Below are 12,667 nucleotides of genomic sequence, written 5' to 3'. Positions count from 1 at the left end.
AAATATTTTTAATAAATTTGAACCTAACATGAAAATTAAGTTCTCTAGAATTTAAAAAACTTTGAGTTGAAGTCGAGGAATTTACAAAATAAAAGAATAAATAAATAAAGAAGGAGAAATTAAAAAAAGTATGTCAGAAGTGGGATTCGAACCCACGCCTACAGATGTAGACTGCGACCTGAACGCAGCGCCTTAGACCGCTCGGCCATCCTGACACCTGTAAATAAACAGGTAGTATTTTTATTATAAATACAGTAGTACTGAATTACTTGGTGCTATTGGTCAGCAGCTACCTGAAGTAAAGTATTTTGACACGGCAAAATGGCGGATTGAAACACAAGTTTTTCTTCGCTTAATTCATATCAACAGAGACTCATCTTAATAAGTACGAAACACGTAGGTACGACATGGAACAGTTATTACTAGATGCTAAGCGGCTGGTGAAGAATCTAAGAGACCAAGAAACCATTGCTGATAGTCTTATTAAAGATGCCAATACTTTAAACATGAAAATGGAGGCATTCAAGCAAGTAAGCTTCAGCACAACAACTTTTTCACTGTTTAAGATTAAAAATAATGCTCCCTCTTCATATATTTGGCTTCTTTATTGGAATTTATTCTCTCTCAAGGGTTAAGTGCTATCAAAAGCAACGAGGTCTTATAATTTTCAATCAAAATTGTAGCTTTTAAATTTGACCCTTTGAATTTATATATTATAAGACCAAAAGAAAACTGGTTTACAGCATATCTTCTTTGTCTGTCGACAAACAGTGCTGATACATCCCCAAAAATGTGTCGATCGTTCTACATATAAACACAGGAATTCCTTTTTCCCTCAATGGCTTTCCCCATTTTATTCTAGATCTCCAAAGCATGAGTCAGGGTTTAGGTTTAGATCGATAGGTCCAGACAAGTTGTGGATTTTTCTCATTTTTGAAAAAAATTTAAGCTGGACTTACTGTATTTTTAAGTGTCTAGTTGTTATAGCACTTCTGCAAATTTAATGTGTAATAATAAAAATAATGAACTTTATTAAAGTGTCAGTATAATTTAGTATGATAGTAATACACTAATTGGTGACACAAAATAAAGAAATGAAGAAATAATCAAGGAAACATAAGAAGAGATAACTAACTAAAAACTAGTGTGACTAGTCCAGCAAAGGACTATCGTCTGAAACATCAGTAAGTTTTTTTGTCTTTTCACGGTGTATAATTTACCTTTTTATCATTACTGTTAAAGAAACATGTGTTTTTAAGAATCCCAACTGGCAAGGAGGCAAACCAGTTGGCTATTTACAAGCATGCTCAAGAAACTGAGTTTGAACTAATCAGAGATCAGGTCAAATACAGTCTCAGGTAGTGGCCTCAGCGTGACTCGAACCCAGTGCCGCCGGATTGCGAGACCAACGCTATGACCACTCAACCATGCTGCCTCCTAATATGCACTCAAAGCTTAATGCTAAACTCACATGTTGATTTTTATGTAGGGAGGAAACCGGAGAACCCGGAGAAAACCCTTGTAGCATAGGAGAGAACAACACATCAAACAAACTCAATTCACATGTGGCGACCGCAGGACTCGAACCAGTGACCCGACTCTTTGGACTCACAGCGGCTGAAAGACAACGCTTTAGCAGCGAATGCCACCCATGCTACCCATATGCGAGTTTAGTTTGATTGATTGATTTTCTCTCCTATGCTGCAAGGTTTTTCTCTCTCAGTAAAAATCAACATGAGTTAATTTTTAATGTAGCAGTAATGTTTTTCCTTCTTCATAATTGTCTAGTTAAGAGAAGAAGTAACAGAATTAAATGAAGTAGCCAATCACAGGCCTCGAAGCACACTCATTCTTGGAAGTCAGGAAGAAAATGCAAGGATACGTGAATTACAGCAGGAAAACATCGAACTCCAGACCTCTCTTGCTGAATATCAGTCTGCCTTGGAATTAATAATGGCTAAATATAGAAACCAGGTGAGAACTTTACTTTTGATTGACATCTACAAAATTAATGCTTAGACTTTTAAGTGTCTGAGAAAACCACTTTCAATGGCAGCCCTGTTTCTCCGCACTCCACAGTGTTGGTGGAATGAAGTGGAAAATGTGAGTGTGGGGATTTGAAGCACCATACAGAACCCTAAAAAAAGGGGTGAGTGCCCAAAAACTCTTTAGTACTGGTGCTCAACTAGCCTCCCCAGACTGCCAGTCCCTAGCTGATCTCTCCTCCCCAACGTATCCTTCATGACATTTCTAACCAATGCCAAAAGGACTACCAACTGATGATTTAAAGAAACCTTGGAAGTGACCACCCTCAGTGTTTAAAACCACATTAAATATGTACATACTTCTCACTTAAAGAATGTCTGCCCAGAATTGCAACTTGTTACTAAGTTAAATCTTTCATCGCCTTGCCAATCATTTTGACCTGTAACGTTAAGCCAGAAACAAGGTATTGCTAAGCTCAAACTAATTTGGCTGGTCATCATGACCAGCAGCTTACAGGCAGTTATCTGAAGACCTCTTGATTCATAACCAATTAAGCACTTTTGATTATAAATAGTATGGTACCCACTCATACCAGTACGAGCGTATGTTATATGCATGTATAAAAAGGTGATATATATATTATGAATCATTTATTTTTTGTAGCAAAGGATTGATTGTTCAAACTTTCTTTCCAGGTTCTGAATCTAGTGAAAACCAAAGAGATTGAGTCAGATTGCTCTATGGCATTAAATAACTACAAGGTTTGCTTAAAATAAATAAAATAAGTCATTTTTAGTAAAGTGTCTAGTGGTTCTAGCCCTCTCCCACTAATTGGGGACACTTTTCACTCACTCACTCTACCACTAAATTCAATATTCTATGCACACAACGCTCAACTCACATGTTGATTTTTACGGAGGGAGGAAACCGGAGAACGCAGAGAAAACCCTTGTAGCATAGGAGAGAACAACACATCATTTCAATCTTATGTATCATTTTTTAAAACTCTGTTGTGTGCAATGCCTCAGAAATTTCACAGTTAATGTTAAATGAGAAGCATAGCTCTAGCCTTCATACATGTAACAGCGTTTTGGGGCAATCCCTCCTCCCAAATTCTCCTCCCCTTCCTCCTCTTTCCCCCTCCCCAAACCTACAAAGTACCTGACTACGCATTGCTACATGTGTGGTGTGTTGCTACATGTAATATGCCACTTCTCACTATTGTGATTCAGGTTTGATTCCTGGGCTCAGTGTCATATGTACAGTAATTCACAGAGTTTGTTAGACCTTTCCTGTGCTTTGAGGATTTTGATTTTTTTCAGGTTTTCTTGTTTTTCTTCCTCCACAAAGAGTCAACTCAAAAAATCCAATTCATTCTGGCATTTCTGCATTTTTATCATGAACTTCTGTCTTGAGTTTGAACAACAAAAAGTTGTAAGTTTGACAAGAAAAATTGAAGATTTTTTGACTCTGGTTATTTCTGATTTTAGGAATTACAAGCAAAAGCAGAACAGATTAGTGAGATGGCAGCAGTAATGTCCAAAGCAATATCCATAGATGACACTGCTGTACAAGCTGAAGAAGAGAGGTTAGCAGCTCTGGAAATGGAAAACAAGGGGCTTAGAGAACTACTGAAGATTAGTGGTCTGTCTGACCATGACTTAGAGAATTTCAAAAAGGAACATAATATGTGACAGGTAACCTTAGGGGGGAGGGGTTGAGGGAGGAAGGGGATTCAATAGTTCATAAGATGAGGGCCCCTTACACAATAACTGAAAGACATTGAGTAAGATATCATCAACTTATCAAGCCTGAAGCTGGTTACAGTATCTGCCAAAGACAGCTGAAGAGAAAAGCCAAGGTCTTGATAACCGCAATGCCATACAGTATACTCACTATCTAGCCTGGCTCTGATTTGCGGAGAATATATATTAACCAATCCTCAATGGCATTTGAACTTGTTCATAATGTGTATTTTTAATAATCTGTGCACTTAATAGGTTTTTTTGCATTCATTTGCTTATCCATGGTGTCAATTTTATTCGAGGTCACATTCATAGTCCATTGAAACATGGCGCACTATTTTCGCAGAAGGGAAATAAACCCTAATTTTAAGTATACAATATAACATTGGTATCTTTGAGGCTTTCGCGTTTTGCCATAATACAGTATGGAATGTAGGATTTCGGAAATCAAATCATAGATTTGATAAAAAACATGACTTTTCGGCTATAACTAGTGATACTGTAGCCTTCATCAGAATGAAAAATCACTGACAATTTTAATGTTAAATACATGTAATAAGGCTTCAGCACATTATAACACAGCCTTCACATCTTGATAATTTACATTATCATCCTCAACCTTATCATTCCAAATTTTTTTATATATTTGATAAAAGATGATAATAGGTCACCAGTTGTGCAGTTCAATGGGGTCATATCCTTGTAGAAAGAATAACACATTGCTGAAATGTAAATAAATATATCCAATAAAAATAATGTAGATTTAAAGTAAAAGGATCTAAATTGGTACAGAATATATATAATAGGAGTCGGCTTCCCTGCTGCCGTTCTTAGTGTTGTCACGCAACACCCACTCCCAATTTTAGTGGGGAATGAGCGTTGTGTGTCGACACTGAGAATGGCTTTGAATGACATTAAGAATATAGGTGTACATATTGTGCAGGATTGAATGGTCAGGGGAGCTATTAGGCAGGGGGTCATTACACTTATTTCTTTGATTGCATGTTAACGTCATCACGGCCATGTTGGTACCATTTAACGAAAGATTTCTCATTAGCATCCATTGTTAATGGCACCACAATAGCCGCTATGTTTTTGTCTCTTAATTCCCTTGGGAATGCTTGCAGCCCATCAATAGCTAGCCAATAGCAAATGATAAATATACTGTAACCCTGAAGTTTGACAAATATACGTGCAAGCGCACTAAAACTATGCTCTTATATCCCTGCTATTAAACCTTAGTACCTATTGTTGTAACTCATAACCCCACTTCAATACGTTAATCATTTTAATTGTACAGCTTTTCATTCATCCCATATAGGTAACTGTCCAATTATTTTCTTAATTGGACAGGTCTTGTCGATATGGGATTAATTAGGCAGCTATGTAATTAATAGGTAATGGGATTTCATGCTCCCCAATCAAGAAATAATTAGACTCAAAAAATTCCTCTGACTGCCAAATTGGACTTGGCCTACGGCCTCATCCAATTTTGTCAGTCCTTGGAATTTTCGTCGTCCAATTATTTCTTATTGGACAGCATGGAGTCCTATTACATATACTAATTGTTGAATGCATTGTATTATGCCGCAAAAGAAATTGAGCAAGTATAATGCATTTCAAAGTTAGCAAAATTCCTGTTTGTGCCTCCCTATCATCCCTTTAACATACAACTTCTTGGTATTCCCTTCACACCAGAATATTCTAAAAGCAATGGTTTAAACATTGTTGGGTTTCTTAGGTTTAGCACTATCACTTACCTTTCCATATCTACCTAGGTATTTCTTGTATATTTTGCTTTCATTATGGTTGTAATTATTATTATTTTTTAAATAAATAATAATGATTATGTTGATGCATAATTTATTATTTATACCAGTATAAGGGGCATAGAGAGGTCCCAGGAATTGGAGGAGGGGAGGGGATGGGGAGCACTGAGAATAAAAAAGTTAAGAAAAAGCAACAAACATTTTTATTCAATCTTTATAAGGAAATTCAAACATTTAAAGTTTTTTGTTTTGATAATAATAACCAACTTTATTTCATGAGGGTAAAACTGATGAACTTGTGGCCTTCTTTTCCGATTTATCATCGAGTATTTTACTTTTTGTTGTATATTTCGGCTATTAGAGTGAAGTCATTAAACCCGTGCAATAGATATTAGACTAATACACATTAGTAGACCCTAATTCCATTGTTTTCTTTTGTGTCTATTTGACTATTACACGTTGACTAGTATTTTTTATTTCACGGGTTAAATGCCTTCGTTCTAATTTCCAAACATTTTTGGGATTTCACTGGCCCCTGTACCCCCACCCTCTCGCTACGTCCTACGCCACTGACCGGTATGCGAATGAAATTTACGGTACTAATCATCCAAGTGATTTGGAAACATTTAACATACAGTTGCCATGGTTACGAGATCAGAGGAAAGGTTTTATGTAAACCTAGTCCCACCAACTTTTAACTCTTATCCATTCGATCCGTGACAGTAAATAATAGTTGTCGATTTTTTTTTCTTCTTTTTTTCTATAAATTTTCAATATTTTAGTGCGACCTACGATGTTTATACCCTGGTCCCAGAGGCACGACGATTTTTCTCCCGGCCACGTATTTTGAGCCGTGAAATGGCGAGCGAGCTGCGAGAAAAATCGTCGAGCCTCTGGGACCAGGGTACGATGTTTACTGCTCACCAATTTTCACCCCTTTATTCGACATGTGACAGCCAATAGCAGTAGTTTCTCTCTATAACCAGTTTCCCTATTTGAATGCGACCTACAGTGTTTACTGCTCAACTTCCAGTGTATTTATCCAAGAACAATGCACGATATTATTATCATGCGTTTAACCACAGACTTGAATCCACACACCAAGTGGTAAAACCACAGATTGTCATCGCTTCCTCGCATCATTTACATCTAACAATTGCTTGCCGAAGGCGAAGTGTATATCAGGGAATATTTACCAAGCCGCTGATTCCATCTGTTAATCTAAATATGCTACGATTAACCACACAGCTGATCGTGACTTTCCATCAACAGGAAAAAAAATGAAAGAAACGGAAAGATAGAAATATAGATAATATGGGTAGGGAGGAACAAAAAACGAACAGCAACGGGAAATATTTATATTTTATTGTGTTTCATTGCCGTATCTCATACTGAAAGCCAGAGAATTAATTACAAACACTTCGTAATATGCTTCGTTTATACGCTGGTCAGTGACGAGTGAGCAAGTGTAGCTAATCTCACACACACACACTTGTTTTGACTTGCACGAGTGCTTGTAGTATTGGTTTTATAACTCTTAAAAGGCAGCAGTGATTATGAAAGAGATATAGTCTACATCGCCGGATCCCTAGCAGTTCTTAGCATCTTTCAGTCATCTATTTTATTTGTTTCCCAAAAAAAAAAAAAAAAAAAAAAAAAAAAAAAACAAAGAATAAAACTCCAAATAGGAATTAATTATCCAATATTTTTGAATAAAAATTTTAAAAAATTCGTACGACCTTGCATTGCAGATTGCTCAGAAAATCTTCCTTTTTTTACGGCTGAGTATTGGAAAAAGATTATAAACTGCAAGAATGAAGGTTACATTGCTACTTATTCCTAAATTTATATTTTCATTTGCTTTTTTTTTTTTTACATGACAACCTTCATTTTCTAATTTGCTAAACCAATCTACTTTTCATATTTTGATGGTATGACCATTTTATGTTTTATACTTGGAAAATAACAACATGAGTATAGCTTGCTGGGTTAATTAGTTTAATGATAAGACAAAGAAAGATCAACATCAAACAGCAACCAACGCTATCTTTAAGAAAGATGAGTGCATTCCTTAGTAACCACAATTATAGCAACGTGCTTTATACATAAACGACTGTAAATTTTAACAGAGACGCCGTCGTAGAAATAAAAAACCCTCAAAATTCCTTACGATTCTAAGGTTTTCAAACTTCAAGTTTTTTCTTTGTCATGCGACAGCTAGTATGAGATGATGTGCTACGGAGGACCAACTTAAATTATCCACCTTACCTGGTGAATGTAAATCAATTTGAAGTTTGAAAAACGAAGTGTTGCAACCGATACGCGAAAGAAATCTCTGGCATAAGCTTCCAGATTAACCCAAAAAAGTCCCAGAGAGATTTTTCAAATTTCAAATCTGTGTGATGAATTTTGCAATAACTTCTAGAAGATCAAACGAAACTGATATTCGTAAGTATTTAGTTTTATCTAGAAAATGAAAGTCTCATGATTTGACCGGATCTGCTTATGAAAAGCGATATGAATATCAAATACAAAGAATTTTTACATCAGTTCTCGTTGAGATTTATAAATCAAAATCATTTTCAATTTAACAAACGTTACTGTAAGCTACGAATATTTCGAAATTTTAGATATCAGTTTCTGACGTTTTACTAAATAATTATTAATTGTTACAATGTTGCATGTAAGTAAAAATATCTAAAAAAAATGAACTGAACAACACATGAAATATAATTATACAAGTCTGTACTGTCCGGCAATCAGGAATATAAAATCACCTTTAGTAAATTTCGCCGAGTGTCTTTGATTTCGCGGGAATTTTCGGCGGGTAAGTTAAAGTCCAAACAGAGAAAAGCTGATCAGGGTCGAGTTAAGCCACTCTCCAAATAAAGCGATGGTAGAATCCATTGATGTAGGTGAACTGTACTCCCAGACAACCCATTCTTTTAGCCGACTGCCAGTGAGAGTTGACCAGTGACTCTATTATTCCCTGTAGTCGCGAAGGATCTAGTCCTGGAGTCAGCAACCTTTGCACCCAGTTGAGCACTAGTTGGTATACCGTTTCTTCATCGTTTGAAGTCGATACCTCGAGCAAGCGGTTTGGACCGGGGATATTATCATACCAACTCGACAACATCCATTCTCCATAATGTTTTTCCAGAAGCGACATCGTACGGTTCTACCACAGGTGTTCGCTTGCAACCGATGTATGGAACAGCTTTACCGATTTTTCTTGCACCAACAACTGGATACAAACGAGTGTTAGTGAGTTGTGTTATTTTCTGTATAGTTGCTATAGACGCTGTGAGCTAAATATTCTGTCTAGCTCAGTGGTCACGCAGTAGTTTATGCAAACACTTCTGACGAGGTTTAAGAGTAGATGTCAGCAAAAATCAAACAAAATCGAAATTTTCTGGCAACAGTCAAAAAATCGATTTCGCTTATATTCAAGTATAAGGTAGACATATAGCCAAAACAAATCGTGGTATGCTTCGTTTTTAGAAATATGGCTTTATTTCCGAGAAAAACGAGGAAAACCAATTTGTGCATAATTGACCCTCTGAGAGAGCCAAAATATCATCCAACTTCGAGTGCCTCGCGTGCCTTGACAAAAATATGTATGGACTTGAGTATTGAAAAACTTTTTTTAACATTGTCTTGGCTTTAAATCTGTGAAATTTTATTATTTTCCAATAAATCTATGTTGGCGAAAAATTTTTTATTACCAAGTTACTTTGATAAGTCATCAAATATAAAGAACTTTCAAAAAATATTTAAACCATGTGCTATATAAAATAAAAGGTCGATATTTAGAATTTGAGAAGTTAAAACAATGTTCTAATCGTGAGTAAAGTGATTGTTTTGGGTATTTTGTTCTGCGACGAGTAATGGAGATTTAAAATTGGAGAAATTTCGAAGAAAAAGCGGCCGTTTGGTACGATCAAATAAATTTAAAATATTTCCTTAAAGAGCAAAATATTTAAAAAAATGCAAACTACTAGCTTGAAATACTATAAAACTACATAGTTTGAAAAGATGGATTAATAAAATTAAAATTATCCACAATAAAGGAGCATTTTTTCAGAGTCAAGTGCTTTTACTAACAACAACAGCGTTGCGTTACCCAAAGTTCGTGAACGCGCGGCATTCTAAAAGAAGTGGGTGTGGCCTTTGATGCTACCGCGTCACACCTTTACATGTCACGTTCGTATTGACAAAGACGAATTCTCCTGAAAATATCCTTATACGTTCTAGCTTCTTTAGAAGTAGGCTTTATTGGACCATAAAGGATATTAATATACAGTCATTATCAATCATTACGCTTTAAAAAAATAAAATATGAAAGTAAAATCCGTATATCGCTGGCTGATAAACGATTTTTAGAACAGTCACCATTAAACGTATTCGTAAAGTAGAGCAATTTTCTCCAACTTTAAACCCTTATTACTCGTCGCAGATCAAAATACCCAAAACAATCACTTTACTCACGATTAGAACATTGTTTTAACTTCTCAATTTCTAAATATCGACCTTTTATTTTATATAGCACATGGTTTAAATATTTTTTGAAAGTTCTTTATATTTGATGACGTGTCAAAGTAACTTGGTAATAAAAAATTTTTCGCCAACATAAATTTATTGGAAAATAATAACATTTCCCAGATTTAAAGCCAAGACAATGTTAAAAAAAGTTTTTCAACAATCAAGTCCATACACATTTTTGCAAAGGCACGCGAGGCACTCGAAGTTGGATGATATTTTGGCTCTCTCAGAGGGTCAATTATGCACAAATTGGTTTTCCTCGTTTTTCTCGGAAATAAAGCGATATTTTGGCAAATGAAGTATACCACGGTTTATATCGCATCAAGGTCTTCCTAATACTAAAATATGAGCAAATTCGATTTTTCGACTGTTGCCGGCGTATGTTCGATTTTTGCTGACATCCTCTCTTAATTGGGTGTTCATGAATACATATTGAATTGCAAGAGGAAGTTTGGTAAGATAAACAGTCACGAAAGATAGTCGGTTCTTTTAAAAGTGACGAGTACCAAAAAAATAATGTGTGGCTACGCCCAAATCTTAAATTTTGCATGCAATTCATTTTTAAAATGTTCATGTTTGAATAGAACGCAAAATTGCCTACATTTCTGCCAACTTTAAGGCTGCATCCCATAATTCGTTTATTATTATTCTAAAGCGAGGGATAGAAAGGAAGCGAAAAAACGAAATATCCTCTATTTATCATATAAACATGAGTGTTTTAAGCCCCGTTTACACTAGCGTTTTTGCGGCAATTTTTGCTGCATTTTTTTTACGATTTTGTCCATAATAAATAATGGTAAAGAATTTACTTGTAAAGTTTATTTCAGGATACCAAGATTTTCCTAGACGAATGTCTCTTTTGAAGGATGAGACAAAAGATATCATATTCCCGAAAATTGCCACAAAAATCGCAGCAAAAATCGCAGCAAAAATCGCCAGTGTAAATGGGGCTTTACTGGGAAATACACCACTCGTATTTTTCGTACAAAGTACATCCGGGACCTGAATAACATATTTTCCTGTCTTTACTAGTGAGGATATCGAGGACATCACTTGCGATGTTTTCCGGAACCTGTTTTGATTAACTTGCTTAGTTTTTCTTTTTAGATTTGTTGGCTTGAAGATATGAAGTTTATCTTCTCGCGTTGAAAAATACTTCACCACTCGAAGATAAACTTCATATCTTCGCGACAGCGTGTAATATCCTCTATATATAGATATTGATAATAAATTTGTTTTTAGACTTGATAGAGTTCTGAGCGCTGTGAAGTGATAACGACGTAAAATCAATATCAAAATATAGAGTTCTGAGCGCTGTGAAGTGATAATGACGTAAAATCAATATCGAAATATAGAGTTCTGAGCGCTGTGAAGTGATAATGAGACAATATTCACCGGTCTAGCGGACGTAAAATCACAATTCTTCGTTTGCACGTTACGTCATCTCGGCCATGTTGGTACCATTTAACAAAAGATTAATTCTCATTAGCATCATTGCTAACGGTACCACAATGGCCCCCATGTTTTTGTCTTTTAACTCTCTTGGGAACGCTTGCAACCCATCAATAGCGAAAGTTTTGATGATAAAATGTTTGTATATTGTATATCCTGAATTTCGTCTTTTCTCTGCGAACACGCTCGTGACATATAGGCCCTACGTACAGTCAATTCAAAAAACGTTGTCGTCGACCGGCTCAAGCCTACGCGACTGGACCGAAAGGGATATGGGTAAAAATCACTGAAGTGGGAACAATCAATTCAGAACAAATATTTAAAAAATATTTGTTCTGGTTGATTGTTCCCGCTAGTAATAAGATAATAATGGCGAGAAACAATCCATCAAATGCATGTCTTTGGGTTTAGGGAAAGAAAAACAAAGTAGTTATGATTCAGTTCACAATTTCGAAAATATGAAAGCATTAAAAAAACGTCTCCTTCAACACACTTCCCGCTCGCCTACGAAGGTTCGTGCTGTAAACCAGGCATAACTAGTCAGATAAAATTATGGAGTCAACTCGACTTCAATGATTACTACCCAGAGTTCCTTTCGGTCCAGTCGCGTAGGCTTGAGTTGGTCGACGACAACATTTTTTGAATTGACTGTATGTAGTATTCTTAAAATCTGTAAACTTAAAAGAGACTCGGCGAATAGCCTTCGTCTCTTTTAAGTTCACAGAATACTGTAATAAATGAAAATATTTAATTTTTTATTTGATGAGAACGAACTGAACAAAGACTTATAAGGACAAGAAAGATAATTCTTGAAGTGCATGCCGAACGCAGTCGGATTTACTCAAAACAAAAACAAAAAAAATTCTTCGATCAAAAAGAATAATCTGATTAAGAATAATCAAGAATAAATTCATTGGGAAACGAAATATAACATATAGCGAAAAAAAAATAAAAAATGTATAGATAATTCCAATAAAGTCTTGAAGAAATTTAAATCAGCCAGTCATGTTTGAACGAAGCTTGGCTAATCCGACATCGAACACAAGTCGAATGAATCGGCCACAATTCTTGAGGATTTGCTTCAAAAAATAATCTATTTTATTAAGACCTGAATGAAGACTAGTGGAATAATTTTTTTCAACGAATTCGCGACATGAAAATAAGAAAATAAAC

The 12,667-nt window shown here is 35.6% G+C and overlaps 1 protein-coding gene and 1 non-coding gene across 2 annotated transcripts; one reads left to right on the top strand and one right to left on the bottom strand.

Annotated features, from left to right (window-relative positions):
- Nucleotides 1-131: 131 nt before the first annotated feature.
- On the bottom strand, nucleotides 132-215 carry Trnal-cag (transfer RNA leucine (anticodon CAG)). Its single transcript has one exon. It is a non-coding gene; the product is annotated as a tRNA-Leu (tRNA).
- A 97-nt stretch (nucleotides 216-312) lies between these two features.
- Nucleotides 313-5,584, top strand: LOC116306592 (FGFR1 oncogene partner 2 homolog). The gene is made up of 4 exons (XM_031716679.2): nucleotides 313-530; nucleotides 1,789-1,974; nucleotides 2,682-2,747; nucleotides 3,477-5,584. Exons 1-4 carry the CDS (start codon nucleotides 408-410, stop codon nucleotides 3,678-3,680), a joined length of 579 nt encoding a protein of 192 aa, XP_031572539.2. The 5' UTR covers nucleotides 313-407; the 3' UTR covers nucleotides 3,681-5,584.
- Nucleotides 5,585-12,667: the final 7,083 nt, after the last annotated feature.

Source organism: Actinia tenebrosa, unplaced genomic scaffold (assembly GCF_029948245.1).
Source record: "Actinia tenebrosa isolate PJP-AT-01 unplaced genomic scaffold, QUT_ActTen_1.0 PGA_scaffold10__47_contigs__length_13832649, whole genome shotgun sequence".
NCBI lineage: Eukaryota > Metazoa > Cnidaria > Anthozoa > Actiniaria > Actiniidae > Actinia > Actinia tenebrosa.
Note: the sequence above shows the minus strand (reverse complement) of the source record. Positions and strands in the feature narration are given on the sequence as shown.

What these genes read in the sequence shown, in the direction of transcription:
- LOC116306592 (XM_031716679.2), top strand. Translation starts at nt 408, where the DNA reads ATGGAACAGTTATTACTAGATGCTAAGCGGCTGGTGAAGAATCTAAGA. An exon ending in TGGCTAAATATAGAAACCAG is followed by an intron (nt 1,975 to 2,681) that starts GTGAGAACTTTA and finishes CTTTCTTTCCAG; the next exon opens with GTTCTGAATCTAGTGAAAAC. An exon ending in TGGCATTAAATAACTACAAG is followed by an intron (nt 2,748 to 3,476) that starts GTTTGCTTAAAA and finishes TTCTGATTTTAG; the next exon opens with GAATTACAAGCAAAAGCAGA.